General features: G+C 58.5%; 1 protein-coding gene across 1 annotated transcript in view; it reads left to right on the top strand.

Annotated features, from left to right (window-relative positions):
* HDAC4 (histone deacetylase 4) overlaps window positions 1–19,337 on the top strand; it is a 178,220-nt gene extending 158,883 nt beyond the window's left edge. Inside the window, exons 25-29 of the mRNA XM_019628371.1 lie at window positions 5,777–5,895; window positions 7,609–7,742; window positions 13,564–13,648; window positions 14,145–14,286; window positions 14,684–19,337. Coding sequence (XP_019483916.1) covers window positions 5,777–5,895; window positions 7,609–7,742; window positions 13,564–13,648; window positions 14,145–14,286; window positions 14,684–14,723 — 520 coding nt within the window. The 3' untranslated portion in view covers window positions 14,724–19,337. The remainder of the gene's footprint in view (window positions 1–5,776; window positions 5,896–7,608; window positions 7,743–13,563; window positions 13,649–14,144; window positions 14,287–14,683) is intronic.
* Window positions 19,338–19,597: the final 260 nt, after the last annotated feature.

Below are 19,597 nucleotides of genomic sequence, written 5' to 3'. Positions count from 1 at the left end.
TTCTGTCACTGCATTTGGAGGCCCAGCGCCCTAGGCCCCGGCAGCTGCCTCAGTCCCTCTTCAAGGGGACAGTGGAACCATGAGGCTGTGTTCTGACCTCTGCCTGCGGTGCCCCCGTGTGGGCATTACGTGGGGACAGCAGGCCGCTTTGGGTCCGGGTGGTAAGAAGGCGACAGAGACGAGGCAGCAGTCCCTGCAGGGTGTCAGGAGTGCTCCGTTAACTCCAGGTGGGCGCTCAGACCCAAAAGGTGCGGCCGCCCCCTGCGTCCAGCTGCGCTTGTGTGCCGGCCAGGAAGCAGAAACACCAGTGAAGCAGAGGGACTCGCGCAGCCATCCCACCTCCTTTGACTTGCTCTGGCCTTGGACTATAGCTGCAGGGTGGTGGTTTTCATTCAGTGTTTGCTTTTGTCATCAAATGGTGGTTTCTTGTTTGATCTGGGCCAGACTGAAGTAATTCCTGCCACCAAAGCTGGATGCTCACAGCGCAGGCGTCGTCCTTGCTCTAAGCGCGGCTTCCTCCCGCCCTGGCGGGACCTGCGGCTCCAGGGCGGGGCCTGGGCCCTCGCGGGGAAACCTGCCCGACTCTCAGCGTTTGTCAGAAAACACCAGGCGTTAGAGCCCTGACGTCCCCAGCGACTGCCTGTCCACCTCTCTGGGGCGTGCCCTTGTCCTTTATCTAAACAGCGCCTGCGTGCAGGTGTGTGTGTGTGCGCGCGCGCGCAGGCACATCTGCACAGGTGAGTGTGCACACGTGTGTCTGTGGAGGGCGAGATTCCACAGAAGGACACACCTGTAAAGGTTTGGCTGCGGATTCTGCCTCGAGCTCTGCTGAGACCCTGCACAGGTCATGTGACCCCACGCATATCTGCCCAATGGTGTCAAAACGGGGTCCTAGTCCCACGTCACAGTGCTTGTCGGGCTCTGGCCACGTAAAGGCCTTAGGTCAGCGGCTCGAACATTGAAACCGGTTTGTGGAAACAGGAGTTAGTCGCCTCCTTAGAGGGCTCCCCTGATTGTCACCCAAGTCACTTTTCCCTGTATTCTCCCTTGTTTAATTTCGATGTTTCTTCTCAATCAGGTAGAATGGAATTTTGATAATTGCTGTGCCTAATTTAGGGGAGAAGGACTCCCCAAAACAAGCACAGCACCTGAAAAGTTGCTGGTGTACATGGTGAAACATCAGCTTTGTGAAGGCTGAGCCTGAGCAGTGTCCCCACCTGGGGTGTCCCTGCCTGTGTGTGAAACAGCCACTCAGCATCACTTTGTCACCTTCCACCTGAGAACCGCCCCTCTTGGGGGCTCCTCTGGAAAGAAAGTGGCCATATGCCACCGTGAGCGGCATGAACGTGGCCCAGTGAGTGTCGGTGCCGTCCGGGGACCGAGGACCCCACGTGGCCAGTTCTGTTGTAGGCAGAGAAGGCAGAGGTTTCCTTAAACGAAGTTTTGAAGTGGTAGAAATGGGTCGTTCTCTCTTTTCAATCATTTTTTGGGGCCGGGTTTTGACAGGCTTGGCCCTCATGGAGTCTCGGTGCCCCAGGCGCTCTGTTCCTGGGGTGAATTAGCCAGGCACCCCGTGGGGCGCCAGGTCGGGGGCCCTGGATGCTGTCCCCCCCCCCACCTTGGGCCCATTTCTGAGGTGAACCTTTTCCTCCGAGTTGCTGCTGACGCTCTGTTTTAATCTCCTGCCAAGTGCCTACATGATGATACCTTATCAAATGAGCTTTTAAAGCTTAAATAGCTTCTTTGAAAAGGAAAATTGTTTCAGGGTTTTTTTTTATTGATTTTAATGTAAAATAGCACTTTGAAGTTTACAATTTATGGTTCCCTGGGCATCGATCGGAGGGGGAAAGAGGGGTCAGGATCCGTTTTCCCCTTTCTTCTGTGCTCCCCCCCTGTGGGGCCCCCGGGGCAGTGCAGCTTAGAGGGAGCACCTTGTGACTCAGACGTGCTGCCTGCCACGTTGCATTCAGGAGATCAAGCCTAAGATGAAGACGAGATAAGAAAATTGCCCCTAATGAAATCCAGGAGTGGTGGCACTTTCTCCTGGCCTGGAGGACTGGTGGGAGCAAAGGGGCTTAATTCAAACCAGCACGGTGCAGGGGGCTTTGAAGTGTGCTGAGCCCAGCTGAGGGTCTGCAGGAGGAGACGGTGGTGCCCTTTTCTTAACCCCTCGCTTACCTGCGGCTGGCGACCGAGTGGGTCCACCTTCCAGCAGTAAGGAAATAAAATTGGGGTTATTTGTGCTTTGAAATTGTGATTTGGATTCCACTGTGATGCACAGCTTATCAAAGATGCCAGCGAGCCTGGTGTCCTGACGTGGTGGCTCGAGTCTCCCCAAGGATTGAGCGCCCCCTGACGTTGAGCGGCTGGGCAGATGTGTCCCCCTCCCCAATCTCCAGGCCCGATGGAAGCTGAGGCTCTTCTGACTTTTGTCATGAGGAGGATTTGCCTTTGTAACTGTTGTGTCCTGACGTCCCTAACACGTGGCGCTCGCAGCCTTCACAGTGTGGTCTGTTCCGTGGAGGTTGTGTCTGAGGGTCTGGCACTCACCGTTCTGGAGGTTTTGGATCTAAATCGTCGGGCCCTGTTTACAGACTGTGTGTCTCTAAGGATCCCCACATCTCTTCCTATGGAGAAGTTGGTCTGAGGATAGTCTGCGGTGATTTTAGAAGCAAAAACATAAGCTAGAAACTCAGAGTTGAGCGATGCCAAGTTCAGCCGGGCTTCCTTGGACCTTCCCTCCGAGGTGGCTCAGATGGGGACGGCAGGGCCCCAGCAGGCGTTTGCAGCCACTGAGACGAGTGTGTGATGGCAGAGTGCGTGCCCCCTGCCCACTTGGCAAGTCCTGGACAAATGCGGCCGCACTGAGCATCCTCGGTGTCGGGAGCAGGGCGGCCACCAGGAGTTGGCCTGCAGGTACCAGCCCGCCTGTGTGGGGGGCCTCCTATGTGGGGGGCCTCCTGTGGCGGGGGGGGGCTTCCTGTGTGGGGGGCCGCCTCAGGGAGCTTGACCCAGACCCTGCCCTCGAGTGGGTCTAGTCTGCATGTTGCGCGGCCGTCTTGGGGCAGCTTGGTGATGGACATGGTTCCAGCACAGGGTGGGTGGCGCTGCCTGGTGGACGAGTCCAGGAAGGCAGGATGACAGCCCGGCCAGGTGGGGAGTGGGGTGGGAGGGGCCGTCTCAGGGACATGAAATGGACAGTGGGAAGGGAGTCCCATGAGGTCTCAAGTTGCTGGTGGAAGGGGTGGGGGTTGGGTTAGACAATGATTCCTCTAGGGACACTCGTGCTTTAGCGGGTTTTCAGGAAAAAGCTGCCAGCTGTCCCTCTGATTTGGCAGTGGGGGGCCACTGGTGACTCGGGGAAGACAGTCAGTAGAGTTTAGGGCAGAATGTTCTGGGCTCGGGAGGGAATGGAATGGGGGGACGAGAGACAGCAAGCACGCAGCTCTTCGGAGGACCTGGGTGAGGAGAGCAGGAAGTGGGGGGACAGGGACTGGCGGGAGACACAGGCTCGGGGTGAGTGCCCAGCGGGAGCCAGGAGCCTGCCGAGAGCAAGGCCGGGACCCAGGAGAAGACGGGGCCCAGGCCGGTCAGCTTGCTGCAGCACAACGGCCCGGCAGCGGAGGTGGCATCGAGGACAATGGCAGTGGGGCCATGGGGACGGACGGGAGGGACAGTGAACGGGCCGAGGCCTCCCTTGGTGATGACAGGTGGCGTGTGGAGACGCAGGCAGAGCCGGGTGCCACACCCTCTGGAGGCGACAGTGAGACAGGCCGGGAGGGGACGGGCGAGAGTGCGTTGCTGTGGGAGGTAGCAGGGCTCCAGGGACAAGACTCCCCGTCCCCCTCCAAGGAGAGGCTGCCGGGGGAGAGGCAGGGACATCTCTCAGCAGGGCGCGTTCTCTGAGGGCAAAGCGCAAAGACCCTGCAAGCAGTCAGGCCACTCAGGACGGGGCTGCGGGGTACAGTGTGGAGGGGCCTGGGGGGGCTGGTGGGAGAGAGCAGGGCCTGGTCTCCTTTCCATGTGGGGGGGGTTCAGACTGGGCCCGTGCCCGCTGTGCCCTGGCAGCCGGGCACCTCTGTTGGCCCCAGAGCCTGCAGGTGGGCGGGAGCAGGTGACAGCTGCGGCCTCACCGCCAGTGGCAGCCCGGCCAGAGCAGTTGGATTCACATCATTTTTATCTGACTCAGCAGAGTTCAAGGACTTGATGCACAGCTGCTCCAGCCACTGGCCATGTGACTGGTGGAAACGATGGCTCTTGGTGGCTCTCAAAAGATGGGAGCCCAGAGGTCTGAAGCCACAGCTGCTGTGGTGTTCAGGCCACGCCCACATGCAGGTGCACTGTGACCCCAGACTCCCCAGCAAGAACACGCACGGCATTCAAGGAAATTTCTAACCATCCAAACACTCCGACAGTTGAAACTGCCATCAGGCCTGCGGGGCAGCAAGCTCCTCTAAACCCTGGTCTGTGCGTTCAGCCCCGTTGTCCATCTGCCCGGCGGCCCCAGCTCACAGGAGCTCCCCCAGCCGCAGACATTTAGCTGCAGGTGTACGGAACACGCAGTGCAAGGAAAGGAGGCGGGAAAAGCAGGCAGCCCGGCCAGGTGGGTCCCCGGCACCTCACGAAAGGAGGGGTTCCCGGGCCAGTTAGTGTGGATAACGCCTCTGGGGCACATGGCAGGGCAGAGGCGCAGGCGCGAGGTGGCATGTCGGCCCGGCTGCCTTAGGCCTGTGTGCTGCCCCACGGCCTCAGCCCCCTGGACGGCAGCGGCCAGCCTCAGTGTGGGCCCAAGGCACGTTGACTGTGACTTTGGTGGGCTTTGTGTGGGGCCCTGATGGGAGGACGAGTCCAAACGACATTTCTTTCCAGAAGTTGGAGCCAACTTTTGCATCAGTTCCAGATGCCCCCCGGCTTAGGGTGTTGCACCCCAGTAAACCCACCATGAGGTGCAAGTACCTCACGTCGAAATGCATTCAGCCCACCCACCTGCACTGTCACAGCTCGGCCTCGCCATTCCACACTTCCATTAGCCCCCCGTTGGCACCGTCGTCCGCTGCCACCCAGCGACCCCAGACAGTGCCGTGCGGGGCTTCACTAGCCCAGCTGGTGGTTCTGTGCTGTTTCTTTCCTTTTCAAGCTGACTTTGCCATGTTTCTCGGATATAACTGACCCCCTGAACCTCTTAGTGGGTGTTTATATTTTTGACCTATCAATTCTCTTAAATTTGATCATCAGTTTTCCTCTAAAGATCCAAGTGTAAAGTTTCTTTTTACTGAACCCGATGCGGCACCATTGCACGAGTGCGTGTGGGTCATCCTGTCATCTGCTGCTGACGTTGTGGCCCTTGGGAGCTGGTGGGGCCCAGACAGGCTCCCTCCAGCCCTGGGCTGGCTCTCCCTCTCCTCAGCCACACACAGCTGTGGGCCCAGCCTGGGGGCGGTGACTGGGGGCAGAGTAAAGTGAGTAGAGCCGTCCCCACCTTGGGGAGGACCGTTAGCAGCCCTGGCAGCAGGCTCCACCGCCCCTGCCCCCCCAAGTGGTGCCATGGAGGTTACAGACCATCTCCAGAACACGCCGAAGGCAGCGTTCATGCCGGGGCTCGCTGGTTTGGACTTTTCAGAAACCATGACATGAGCCACTGTCACACCTAACTAAGTGTGAGCCGCAGATCCAAGCTCCCGTGCACAGCCGTCGGCCCCCCGACCCAGTGGCCGTGCAGCCCTCCTCCGCAGCTGTGTCCTTGGCTGACCCGTGTCGCCCTATCCTGCCCTTTCAGAATGGTCGTCATGCCGATTGCAAACGAGTTTGGCCCGGATGTGGTGCTGGTGTCGTCAGGCTTTGACGCCGTGGAGGGCCACCCCACGCCGCTGGGCGGCTACAACCTCTCCGCCAAATGTAAGTCGGGCTCGCGCGGCGCGCGGGGACACACCGGGACCTCGCTGCTTCATGGTCAGCTGTGCCCTGCATCTCGGGCCTCCTCTCTAGTGACCACAGAAGGAAACGTGCCTTTTTACGTCTCCCCAAAGGCAGTGCTGGCAGCCCCAAGAACAAGGGTGGGCAGCAGGCCTCAGGCGCCCCCCACCCTGGAGGCCGTGCTCGTGCTCAGCCGGTCACCTCGGGCCGGGCTCCCGGCCCTGCTGGGAGCTGATGCTGTCCTGCCGACTCCTCTCGTCCCTGCTGTCGCCCCGTGTTCAGGGGGAGGAACAGACCTAAGACCCTTGGAGCGGAAAGAGCCGAGAGCAGGTTTTCCTCCGAGTCGGAGGGGAGGAGGGAGACAGACCCGGATTATGTGCCCACATCGGGTGCTGGCGTAGCCAGCGGCCCTGCTTTTCCTCCAGGAGCGGCAGTGACTGAAATGGTTCTGCCCACGGGGCCGGTGGCTTTTCTTCTGCCGTGTCACAGCCAATCATAAGGAAACCAGAGACCTGGCGTGGATGCCTGGGTCCACAGAAAGTCCCTGGAGGCCCCCACTCCTGCCCAGCGCTCGGCGGGTCATGGCAGTCGAGGCGCCTGGGACTCTCCTGTCTCTTAGACAAGGCCCTGGGGTCCCCTCGTGCTGACCCTTTGGGCGCAGATAGCCAAGGAGAGCCTGTCCCTGCCCTTCCACAGGGAGAGGGGGGGGTCCCCAGAGAGGAAAGCGCAGCCCTGGGCGTCTGTGCTCCGGCACGAGGCCTCATACCCACCTGCCCCCGGGCCGTGGGCCTAGTGGCCGAGGAGGTGCCCAGGCAGAGGGTAGGGCATGTGCCATGCCCAGCGCCCCTCAGCGCCTGGCCAGGCTGCCTCCACGTTCTGCGCTTCCTTTAGTCCTCATGGCAGCCTGGAAGCCGCCGTCCCTGTACCCCTCAGACTGACAACACCAGGCTTCGGGAAGTCCCAGCCTGGCAGTGCCCACAGCTGCCAGGGCGCAGCACCTGGCAAGGGGCCCATCTGCTGACGGCCAGCCTGGGCTGGGGCCGCTGATCTGTGTGGCCAGGGTTTCACCAGCTCTCTAATAGACGTCAGGCTGTTCTGGCCAAGGGTGGTAATTATCATTACCCATCAGGCGTTTTGTGCCAGCGGAAGGGTGATGTGGGTGCCGCGGAGGGACCGTGGCTACTGATGAAAGCCAGACGCCCCAGACGCGACTGTCCGAGTCCTGGAGGGGCGCACATGGCGTTGGTGTGTGCCTGAATGTGTGCCTGCGTGCGTGCACGCGCCCGGCACAACCGCTGACCAGCAGCCCTGGGCCTCTGGGATGGACGCGGTCGTGCCCTGGCGGCCGCCGATGACTGCCCTGCCCCGGCCCTCCCGCCCCGGCCTCTGGTCCTGCATGAGAGCGCTGGGGGCTGCTGCCCAGCTCTGCCCACCCCCCAAATGAGATGATTTGCAGCATTACAAAATGAAAGCACCGAAACCGTAATTCCTACTCTCACACAGATCAAAAAGACCCCCAGACCGAAACTCCGTGAGTTACTGCCGCCGAGCCTGGCTTCGATTATGTGCCTCGGCGTGCCAGCCCCCCGGGCCTGTAATGTGATGGGATGCGTTTCTGGCTGCTTTGATCGGCTGCCAGGCGTCGCCCCACGCCCGCCCCTGCCCTGCACTTGCATCTCCCGTTTCCCGTTGCAGGTTTCGGGTACCTGACGAAGCAGCTGATGGGCTTGGCAGGCGGACGGATTGTTCTGGCCCTGGAGGGCGGCCACGACCTCACGGCCATTTGCGACGCCTCAGAAGCATGTGTTTCTGCTTTGCTGGGAGACGAGGTAGGACCTGGAGGCCCGCGGCCACCCTGCGCGGGCGGGGCCCGGCCTGTGTGGGCTCCCCGGCAGCCCTGTGTCTGACGTGCCCCCACCGCCCCACTCAGCGGGCTGCTGCACCTCTGACAAAGCTATCTGATTACGGCCGGAAGGAGGGGAGTGAAAGATTGTTGGGGCCCCTTTCTCTTGCAAGGAGGGCTCAGGACCCTGTGTGAGGAAGGTGCTCACCTTTATGTGTGGGTCACGTGGGGGATGTTTCCTCCCCCAGTTCCCACCTTCACGGATGGTCAGGTCCCCGGGACGTTCTAAGGCAGGTTCCTGCAGGGGGGGCACTGTGTGGGTCTCGGAGGCTGAGCCCACAAGTGACACCAGGGCTGGTTCTGCACTGTGTCCCCACCGAAGCCACAGGACAAAGTCAGGGAGATGCGGTGGAGGCTCAGGGATCTGGACCAGGGAGGGAACTCATGAGGGTTCAAGGTGAGAGACACTGCGAGTTCCGTCCCCCGTGACATCGGGCCGGGGCTGCTCCCTCTTGCTGGTACCCAGATGGGGAGAGCTGCCCCGCTGTGGGCGGACGGGACGGTGACAGGGGCGATGTTGTCAGAGGCGGTATGGCAGGCAGCCCGCTGAGCATCCGAAGTTCCCAGCATAGAACTGATGTGTAAGCTTCCGTTTTGAATTTCGAAATGTGGTCTTCCCAAAACTTCAAACCCACCGCAGGCCTTTGGCTGTGGGGCCACGTGCCTGTCGTGAGGGTTCCGATCCCCACTCAGCAGGCTCTCTGCTGTTGCTGTGGCGCTACACCTGGACTCTAGAAACAGCCAGCTGGCCTTTTGGGGTGTGGCGGAGTGCCCTGGACCACAGGCTTAGCACACTGGGTGCAGGGCAGCCTTGTGAGGGGCTTGGGGCCCCTGGGGGGCGCACGAGCTCTGCTCTCATGCCATCCCCTGGGGCTCGCCTCCCCTCCCCCATCAGACAAAGTGGGGCTTCAGTGAGGTCGGGGCTGCATCGGTGTCTAGTCAGGTGGTGTGGCCCCCACACTCGCTGCCTGCTGGTCCCCAAGCATTGAAGGAGGCCCTGACCTGAGGCCAGAAGACACAGCTCAGGAGGAACAGGCCACACCAGAAATGCAGCCCTGACCACACGTGGCGGGGACGGACATGTGGGTCCTTGGATCTGCAGGTCCCTCAGGGAGGTCCCGACATCTAGTCCAGAAGAAGCGGGTAGGAGAGCGGGGCAGCTGTGAGGACCGGTTTCGGGGAGGCCGAGGACACGCTCAGGGATGCAGGTCGGGGTGCTGGCGTCCTGCTGGGGAGATGCAGAGGCCGAACGGCCCAGAATCCCCAGGCGAGGGCAGTGTTGAGAGGGTTTCAGCCAGTTCCCGAGCGCGAGGCCCGTCTCACGTGTGGCATTCTCGTAAGTTCCCTCATCCCTGAGCTCCGTTTCAGTGTGTCCTCCGTGTGAGACGGCCTGATGAGGGGGGAGGGCCGGGTGACTGGAGAGTGTAGCACCCGGGGAGGAAAGCCATGGTGTGTCTGTCCCACTCTGGGGGCCACGCCGAGGGCAGGGCCCCAGTGAGCACAGTCCTGGGGCAGCAGTGGGGCCAGTGACACCCCGCACACGCCTCCTGGGGCAGCAGTCTGACGGTGGCGCCCAGGGCTTGGGGGGAGAGTGGGACCAGCCGTGAGAGTCCGTGGTCCGGCTCCCAGGGAGGACTTTTAACCCCTGCCCCACGGCGCCCCAGAGCCCCAGGCTTGTGCTCCCGGCCACCGGTCAGGGCCACTGGCCGGCGATGGGGGTGTGGGCAGCGGGCTGGGGTGGGGCGGACACCTGGGATGGCTGTTTCCCCTGACAGCCTTTGCTCGGCGTGGATGGTGTTCATTTGAATCTAAGTCACAAATAGTTGGAAGGTCCTGGTGGCATCGCTCATGTCTGCTCGCCTCGTCTGGTTAGCGATCTGCCTGAATGAAGCACCAGTGTGCTTTTCAAGTGTCGGCCGCGTTTCACCTGTGCTTCCGTCACGCGGAACAGCCTTTTTTCCTCCCTTTTTTGTGAGCGTTAAAAGGCAACTGATTTATATATCCCAGACGGTCCTAAAGCTTCCTGGTTCTTCTAGCTGGTTATTTTAAAACACCCATAGAGAACTGAGCTTCCTGATGTGTTTGCTCTTCTAACAAGAAAGCGTTCTTTTACTTAAACATCAAAAAGCAGGAAGCACCAGTTTTATCAAGGTCTCTTAAAAATCTTTTTAATGCAAGAAAGTTGGACGGAGCCCCGCTGCTCTGCCCCGTGCACGGCCTTTTGATGAGGGTTGATATACGGCGTGCTGGGCGATGTGACACGCACACACGGGCGGCCAGCTGTGGCCGGCGCTGCTGCCTGGAGCGATGGGGGGGCCGGGGGGTGGGCGGCGAAGGCGGAAGCAGCAAGGCTGAGCATCTGAGGTCCGCCTGCTCCCAAGAGCCATTTCATGGAACAGTCTCAGCGCTTTGTTATTTGCAACTACTGGTGACGGTTCGCAGAGAAAAGCCACTGAGACGCACTGCAGGGACAGGCGGTGTAGACGGAGGTGCGGGGAGCCCAGTGGGTTGGGCACCGAGTGAGCCGGTCTGGCTCCCGGCACAGAGGGCCTCCTGGGCAGCTGGGGACGGTCGCTGCTCATGTCCCGTGTCATCCCAAAGGCTTTTGTTTGGGCCAATTTTCTATTTAATCATGTGGCCCCTGAGGGTTACGTGCCACCATGCCATTGAACGCGGCTCCAGTGGGGGAGGTGCAGTGGAGCGGGCGGAGCTGTGGTGTTGGGAGAAAGGGGCTTCGTGGGGAATCGCAGTCCTTGTCATGTTTCCGTACTTTGTGAAAGGCACGGATGCCACAGCTCTAAGTGACCAAAGCCAGCCGTGTGGGAGAGATGGGCTCAGAGACAGGGAACCGACTCAGCCTGGGAGCCTGCGGTCCACTTCTAGTCAGCCATCACCCCTCACGCACATGCGCACGCATTGACAGGCGCAGGTGGGGCCCCCCCTCTGGCCAGCAGTGACCGTGGTCCCAGCTACGTGCAGGCCCTCGTGGGGTGCGAGGGTCCCTGTGCTGTGTGCCGGGTTTCGGGCAGAGAGTCCCTCCTGTCTCCTCCGTCCTTGAAGGTGGGCCTCCTGGCCCCCCTCCCCCGCACCACCACCGCCTCCCCCGGCCCCGAAGGTGAAGGGTCTGAGCCTGCACACAGGCCTTCTTGCCCAGGCGCCATCATCGCTGTGGCTGCAGGACGAATGGTGACAGCTGACCCTCCAGCCCCCTTATAAAGCAGGTATGAGTGTCCCCTCAGCACCACCGCCTGGCTCAGCAATCAGTTGGGGTCACAGGTGAAACCCAGGCGGACACACTCCTGGAACCTGACGTGCTTGTCGGACACTGTGCCGCGCCTGGTGTGCGTGGCCGCCTGCGCCCCCAGCCTGTGCGAGACCCCAGTGTGCACGCCCACCTCCTGGCTTTCCTTTCCCTTCACTGACCAGCCGGCGTCGTGTCGTCGCGTCGCCCGTTTATGTGGCCTTTCCCGCGTTCACGCCGTCGTCTTTGCTCGTCGTCCCATCTCATTCCTCAGACCTCCTCTGGGACTGGCTTCAGTCTGCCTCCAGCACGGCCACAGGCTCTCCTGTTCTAAAACGCCTTTGTTTTGCCCTCGTTCTCGCTTGGTAGGTGCGGGCGCCTGGTGCTGGGCTGACAGCTCCTCTCCCTCCACCCTGGAGCTGCCACGCCCTGTCCTGCCTGCTTTGCTGAAGGGTGGCTGTCTGTCTGGCTGCTGCTCCTTGCAGGTGGTCTGTTTCCTCCAGCTGCTCTTAGAATTTCTGCGGTGTCCTTCTCATGTGCCTCGATGTGGATTTCTTTTTTAATCCTTCCTGCCTGGGCCTCGTCCCCTTCCTGAACTGAGGGCTGATGCACCGACCAGTCCTGGAAACCCCCTATAATAACACCCCCGCGCTCTTGGGGGACGTTGAGTCGATGAGACACATCGTCTGGCCGCGCCCCGGGCCGCCTGTGGGGTCGTTTCTTCCGTGGCTGCTTCCAGGTTCCCAGTTTCTCGAGCGGCTCTCACTGAGTTTCAAATTCCTGCTGCTAATGTTTTCACTTCTAAACCTGTTACTTGGCTGCCTTTCAAATCTGCCAGTTCAGTGTCAGTAACTTCCAGTCTTTCATCGCACGTTAATATCTTTGATTATTAATAATGCTAAACGTGCTTTCTTATAGTTTAAAACTGATCATTTTAGTAACTGCAGCCTTTGAGGACCGGAATACACTTACTCTGGGGCCACTTTAGATTTGTTGAGAAGTAGCAAGCTGGCCTGTGCATCCTGTGTCCCCCCGTTTCCTCTGTCATCACCGTCCTTCCTCGGTGTGGGACATTTGTCACAGCCTAGGAGCCAAGCCTGGCTCATTGCCACTCACTAAACTCCAGAACTGTGTGGCGAGTCCCCCGCTATCCCGCGGTCGCCCTGCTTCTGTTTCAGGGTCCCCCGCGGGACCCATGGTGCTCTAGCCATCACGTCTCCTCGGGCTGCCCAGCTCCCCGGCCTGTCACTGCTTTCACGACTGCGGCAGTTCTGAGGAGCCCTGCTCAGGGACCTTGTAGAATGCCCTCCATTTACTCATATGTTTGTCCGATTTGCCCCTCGTGATTGGACTGGGGTGAGGGATTTGGGGGGTCAGGCGCCCTCCCGCACACCTCCTGTCCGGGGCGAAGCGTCTGTCCTCGTGGCTTACGGGCTGAGTTAACCGTGAGCACCCGGTCACGGTGTGTTTGTCAGCGTCCCACTGCGAAGTTGCCGCTCCCCCTTTTGGTGGAGGCTGGTGTCACAAGCTTGTGCTGCTCCCGACTCAGCTTCATGCTGACTGGCTTCTGTGCTTTCTGATGTTTTCACTGGGGGTACATGCGGCTTGAACCGAGCTGGCTGTGCTAACTGGTGGCCTGGCTGGGGGACGTGTGCCTCACAAGACGAAGGCCAGTCGTTGAGCCGTCACAGAGCCTGGTCACTGCAAACTGTGGCTGTCCACTCGCAGTGCTTAGAGCCAGGGTGACTGTTCCCCCCTTCTGCCCAGAGCCAAGGCTAAGCCCCCGACGCGTGTTCTTACACGCGTGTCCACTGCACACGGGGTCTATGTGCCTGCTCTCCCTGGCTCGGCCTGACGCGGTCGGTGGTCGTCGGGCCCAGGCCTGTCCCAAGGACACCTGACCTCCCTAGGTGGGTGCCAGCTTCCGCCGGAACCCAGCAGACCTTCCCCGGGTGTGTAGGCTTGTCCAGTCATTTAAAGTTTGTTAACTGTTGTGTTTTCATGATGCGCTCCTGGAAACAGCGGGAGCAAAGGGCCCTCCTTCCCGGAGAGACTGCCTCCCTTCCTCCTGCGTAGCTTTTCCCCGTGAGCAGAAAAAGCCCGTGACCGGGGCATAGTCAGCGTTCTTACTTACGAGATCAAAAAGTAATTCTGTGATATTTTCATAAAGCGATCACGATTGCCCTCGCCTTACGCTGTGGCTTAAGTCATGGGGGCAGGTGGCGTCCTCTTACGCCCTGCCTCTCCCGGACCCCGGCGGTCCTCCTCATGTAGGAACCCCTAAATAAACCTGGTTGTCTCCTAAGAAGAACACCCCAAAGAAAATAAACTTACTTTGTATAAATTTGTGTCATAAATACCAGAGCCACATTTGGCTTTTTAACGTTACTCTTCTTCTCTGTTAGCGAGCACGCTCAGGAAAGACGCTGACGGGGGCTGTCCCGTGTAATGTGCGTGGGGTTTTCTGCTCATCGGATACTCACCGCATTTACGTGTTGTTTTCCAGCTTGATCCTCTCCCAGAAAAGGTTTTACAGCAGAGACCCAATGCGAACGCCGTACGGTCCGTGGAGAAGGTCATTGAAATCCACAGTAAGTCGCCTGGTCCAGGCTCTCAGCTGGGAGGTGCAGGGCCCCATTTCCTAGTATTGCCCCTCGAGCAGCAGGTCCTGGAGGCCAAGGGGGCTGACACAGCCAGGTGACTCCTCGTCTCAGAAGCGCTGGCAACGCCCCGTCCTTGTCACAAAGCTCAGTTTGTCCCATGTCCTTGAGACTGTCCATGTGGGTGGGCGGAAAGCTGGGGGTGCGCCCCCTGCGTTCTCCTGCGCGGGTTGGGTTCCTCCCACCCACCTTTACGGTGAGAAGCCCCTGAGCACGAGGGAACACTGAGGCTGACCGGGCCGTGCCCAGCCTGCCCTGCACGTCCCCGCACACTCAGGCCCCATAAAGACACCCTTGTCATCTTGGGAGTCCGGGCGGGACACGCCTCAGCCCCGGGCAGCAGCCTTCCCGGAGTCATAGAGCGGCCCCCACTGGCGGCCACCCCTCGGGCGGTGGTGTCCAGTAACCGAGCGTGTCCCTCGCCCAGGTCAGTACTGGCGCTCCCTGCAGCGTCTGTCCTCCACGGCGGCCTACTCGCTGGTCGAGGCCCAGAAGTGCGAGAACGAAGAAGCTGAGACTGTCACAGCCATGGCCTCACTGTCCGTGGGCGTGAAGCCGGCCGAGAAGAGGTGAGGCCCCTGTACCGCCCTGGCTGTGCCTTGGGGTCACCAAGGCCATGCGCCTGCGGGCGCTTCCATGAACAGGGCGCCTGCTGCGGGAAACCTGAGTCTTTGCTCCCGTGTCTGGAGCACGAGGCTTCTCCACATGGGTCGCCCAAGGGCACCGGGGGGAGGCAGGGAGGACAGACGTCCCCATGTGACTAGAACCCAGCCAGTGTGGCCACATCTGTCCCTTGTGAAAGAACCTTAGAAACGCTGGGCGGTGTGGGCGGTGTGGGCGGGCCCCGGGGGTGGCCGGGTCCTGTCGGGAGCAGAGGTGAGAGGCGCCCCGACCGCTGCTAACCCGCGTCCTTTCTGTCCCCTGTGTCGCCCTGCCCCACACCTGCCTCCTGGGGACACGCTGCAGGCCCGACGAGGAGCCGATGGAGGAGGAGCCGCCCCTGTAGCCGGGCCGAGGCTGCGACTCTCTTGTTTGTTTGTCTCTGTCTTGAAGCTCCTCCAAGAAAAGCTCTGCTCCCCTGTGTCCTGCAGGCGTTCTCAGAGTCCGCAGGCACGGCAGGGGCCATGCAGAGCGGGAAGCCCTCTGCCTGCCCAGACCCCGGGTGTCCCTGGCAGGGCAGCATTCCACGGGACCCGGGACAGACGCCGGGATGAGCAGACACGGACACGCACGAAGCCAGGCAGCTCCCGGCTCCCCGAGGGAAGCCCGAGGAAGGAGGCCTGTGACAGCTCGTGGCAGAGTTGCCCGACTTAGCTGACACGAGGAAAACAGAATGAAAATCAAAGATCTAATAATATAAAACCAACTTGATTAAAACTGGTGCTTAAAGTTTGATGATTACCCACAATTCCACAGTCTCCGTGTAAACCACTCAACTCATCTTGTAGCTTACTTTTTTTAAAAAAGAACGTTTTCTATGGCTCTGGCCTGCCTCTGTGTGTGCGGTAGGGGTTTGCGACTGGCTGGGGGTCAGAGTGGACGAGCGTTTAAGAAAACAAAACTGGACAAAAACAGAAACGTGAGTCTGCAGGAGCTGGCTTTGTTTTCTCAAAGCCACTGGAAGATGCGAGTTTGTGCCTTTTTTTTATTGCTCTGATGGATTTTTGTGGCTGGGTTTTCTGAAGTCTGAGGAACAATGCCTTAAGAAAAAAATAAACAGCAGGAATTGGTGGGACGGTGTCCTGTGGCAGGTAGGGCCTGGCGGTGCCCCGGGCGCTGCAGACCTGCCACCCTTGTTTTGCTTTATTGCTGTTTAAGAAAAGTGGAGGTAGTTCCCAAAAAGTGGCAAATACTGTTGGGGGTTTTGAAGTCCCACAAATTTTAAAGGAATCCAAAGTGTTCTTTCCTCATCCATCATATAACAATTGAGCATCTCCGTTTGGTTGTGAAGCATGGTCTCGGCACACTTTCAGTGTTACGATCGGAATGCTTTTTATTAAAAGCAAGTAGCATGAAGTATTGCTTAAATTTTAGGTATAAATAAATATATATGTATAATATATATTCCAATGTATTCCGAGCTAAGAAACTTGATTCTTATGAAATCTTGATGAAATATTTATAATGCATTTATAGAAAAAAAAAGTATATATATATATATAGATAGATATATATATATAATAAACGCCGATTGTAAAGGTCCCTGGCGAATGAACGCCTTGTGACTTAGATACCAGGGTGCTTACGGGAAGGATCGAGTCTGAAACTCCAGTGTTTTGGCTCCAGATGATGGATTTCAGGTCACCAACACGTTCGCCACTGGCAGCTGCCCTGCAAGCTTGTCCTGTGATCTTAATCGCTTCTCACAGAACCCCTCCTGCTCCACGCCTCCGGGCACACAGGTACCTACTGAGTTTTATAGCAAAGAATATAAATTTGCTGTTGATTTTTGTATGAATTTTTCACCAAAAGTTCCTGAATACACATTGTTTTGTGATTTTTACATTTTTTCTCACCGTTCAGCAGTTTCCTGAATGGTAATAATGTCTAAACCTTTTTCCTTTCTAAATTCTTGCTTGTACATTTTTTTGACTTTCAAAGGTGTTTTTTTATTTGCATTTTGGTTGATTTTCTAGCGTGATCCCTTTTCTGTGGAGTACAGAACTGTTGCCATCAGAGTTTATTTCCAGAAAGTGGGCGTTGCGTGAGAAGCGGCTCAGAGGTCCCCTCGCAGTGGTGCGTCTTTCTGAGTCCTGTTGGGGGGCTGCATCCAGAAGTGGGGGCCTCTCCCTCCCACACAGGTAGTGTCACAGGGGTGCTGTTTTCCCCACCGTGGCTGCTGTGGAGAGACTTGCTCATGACGCTGAGCTGGGTGGACCCCAGGGCCGTCATGAAACTGGCATTTAAACTTCTCTGACCACGTGGTCAGGGTAGAATTTAGCTTCGGTTTCCCAAAGACCTTTTTAGCATGTCAGCGATGCATGACCTGGCGCTGGCTCCGGGCTTTTCCGCGGCAGCGCCACGGCCAGGGCCCGTGTCGCCTGGTGAGCTGCAGGGACACCCGACTCCCAACCGGGACGGCCGGTCCTGCTCTTTTTCTCTTTGACGGTCACTGAACGTCACTTTTTACTGGTAACTTAGTTCCCAGCACTTGAAGCCACCAATTTCATTCCACAGTGTGTGTCGCACCCGGACTTCTGGGAGGAGGGTCAGACACATCGTGCCCCGGGGAGGGGACCCCGAGCCGCGTCTCTCAGCTTGGTGACGTTGACAGGGTGGGTTCTGAAGGAGACGCTGGCACAGCCGGACTTTTGTCCAGACAAGTCCGAACTCGGATTGGCTTGGTTATCAGGACGCTGTGGGTCACAACATCCAGGACAGGGGTTAGAGAGCAGGACAGCAAGGCCTTGGGACATGTTTGGCTTTCTCTTCCCTACCGGCCGCTCCGCTCTGAAGCCCAACGTGGCAGGAGGCGCCCGTGTGGGACCATCTCTGTCCACCCCCCGCGCGGCTGTCCGGCCTCCCGGGCCCTTCTGTGGGGTCCTCAGGGACGCGCTCCTGCCTGCCCGCTTCCTGCCAGCTGTGGCTCTTGGGGAGGACCACTCGTCTGACACTTTTACAGATGATGGCAAGGCATGGACCTCTTGGCGGCCCCGTTCTCACTGGGGGCTGACTTCTGACCTCAGAGTCATGCTCTGCAGGCAGGCCTGGCTGGGGGGCGGGGGAGTGTGACCCGTGGTCCGCTCACTCCAGCTTCACAAACGTGCTTCAAGCATTACCGTGTAGCCTTTTCTTTTCTTTGAAGACACACTCAGCACTTCCCCACGGCCAGCCGTCCAGGGCAGAGGGCAGAGGGCCTGCCCCGAGTGTGGGCAGGACCACCGCTTCAGGGAGGCCCCCTACCTCCCTCCTCGGTCCTCGGACCTTATTTAGCCTTTTTCTTCCTTTGCAAAGGCCTTGGGGGCACAGGCCGGGGGTCAGCAAGTGAGCACTTTATCCCTTTGCGGGAAACCCCCTGACGCCACCAGGACGCGTGGTGTCACCCCTGCCCGTTGGCTTTCTCGCCACGCCGCGTCCGAGCCCCACCAGCAGGCGGCCGTCTCGGGGCCGCGCCCGGGCCACTGGGATTGGCAGCCCCTCCGGTTCTGAAGGGCACTTTGTTGAAGTGTTTCAGTTTTTCTTTCTTTCTCTTAAAACTCTGTTTCCAGAGGAAGGACCGTTCTGCATCGGTCTGACGCGAAGCGCGAGGGGTTTTTGCAGCCCCGGCCTCGGGTCTGTGGTTTCTAACTTCCGGTCAGAACATTCCTACCGGGTCACAGCCACGTCCTCATTCCACTCTTCCTTTTGTAGACTTTCGGGCCCACGCGTTTTACGGGCATTGATACATATATAAATATATAGATAAACATATATGAATATATTTTTTTAAGTTTCCTACACCTGGAGGTTGCATGGACTGAACGCCCGGCATGTCTTTCTGTTGTACACAGGTTTTGCACGCCAAACGGCAGCTCGGGGGAGGAGAAACGCCTTTTTGTTCCCCTCTCATGACATTTGCTGATACAAAAAAAAAATGGGAATTTTTCTGTAAAACAAAACAAACCCTTGAAGGAGAGTGAGGGGGAAACGTTTGCGTCTTATTGAACTCATTCTTAAGAAATTGTACTTTTTATTGTAAGAAAAATAAAAAGGACTCCTTAAACATTTGTCATATTAAGAAAGCAGTTTATCTAACACGTGTGACGCACCAATACTAGATTTATTGTATTTATGTGGAAGCCGTGATTTAGGGGAACCGCACAGACGTCAAGTGAACGGCCTGTCTCTTCAGTTGGTTTTGAGGAGTTTTGTTTTGTTTCCTTTGTTGCCTTTACCTCCTGTGCTGGCCGGTGGGCGGGCGGGCACGGCCCTGGCCCTGCCGACGTTCAGTCGCTGCAGTGGAGAAGCGGCGAGCCCCCTGTCCACACAGCGTGTTGACGTTTTATTACTTTTAGACGACGTGTGTCTCAGATTTCACGCTCAGCTAAGCCGTGGTGAACTGTGCGAGCACTGTGGTTTAAAATCCTACTTTGCATTGAGAGGAAACCATTTCTTCCTTGTAATGAAGCGGGCCTTGCTTCCGGCCCGCTCACTTTGTCTCTGACACCATTAAAAGTCTCCTATGAAAAGAAAAAGCAAGCGGACAGTGTGTTTGTTCCTTGCTGTGTGTGCTCCGTGCTGGAAGTGACACGCATGTAACCTACAGCTGAGAGGGGGCCTGGCCTGTTCACCCAGGACCTCACTCCAGGTGGCGTGGGCAGGACCAAGCTGTGGCGTCGTCACCGCCTGCCCGGTGGCTGGCCACGCGGCCGGTGGGTCCCGCCGGCAGCACCCACCTGTTTCTGCTGTCATTTAATCAGCGCTCTGCTTGCCCGGCCCTTCCAGCGGCTCTCTGTTCCGGCCACTGGGGCGGGAGGCTCTGTTCTCAGTTTGCTCGTTTTGTGTCGTGTGGCTGGGTTTTCACCCGCTGGCAGCGTCCTCTGACAGCCAACGGCACTTGCGCTTCACAGGAGGCCAGGGTCGGTGTGCCTCGTCACACAGCGTGTCACTCGTGTGGTGTCAATAAAGAGCACTCATTGTTCTCCTGTGTCTGGTCTCTGCCCGTGTGCTTTCGTCTGCTGGGCTCATGTGCCTGGGACCCGTGGGGTGGACCCTGGAACCCAGACCCACTGGTGGCCCTGCCACCCTTTGTAAAAGCAGGTCCCACGGGCGTGTCTTCATTTTAAACGTCCAATAATTTAAGTCAGTGCTATATTCTCCCCCCAGATACTTTGCAGCCTCGGTGAGTTGGGCTGGGAACACCCTTGGGGGAGAACAAGGCCCATGGGAGGGGACCAGGGC

Source organism: Hipposideros armiger, unplaced genomic scaffold, assembly GCF_001890085.2.
Source record: "Hipposideros armiger isolate ML-2016 unplaced genomic scaffold, ASM189008v1 scaffold_17, whole genome shotgun sequence".
Lineage (NCBI taxonomy): Eukaryota > Metazoa > Chordata > Mammalia > Chiroptera > Hipposideridae > Hipposideros > Hipposideros armiger.
This window is presented reverse-complemented; position numbering and strand designations above follow the sequence as displayed.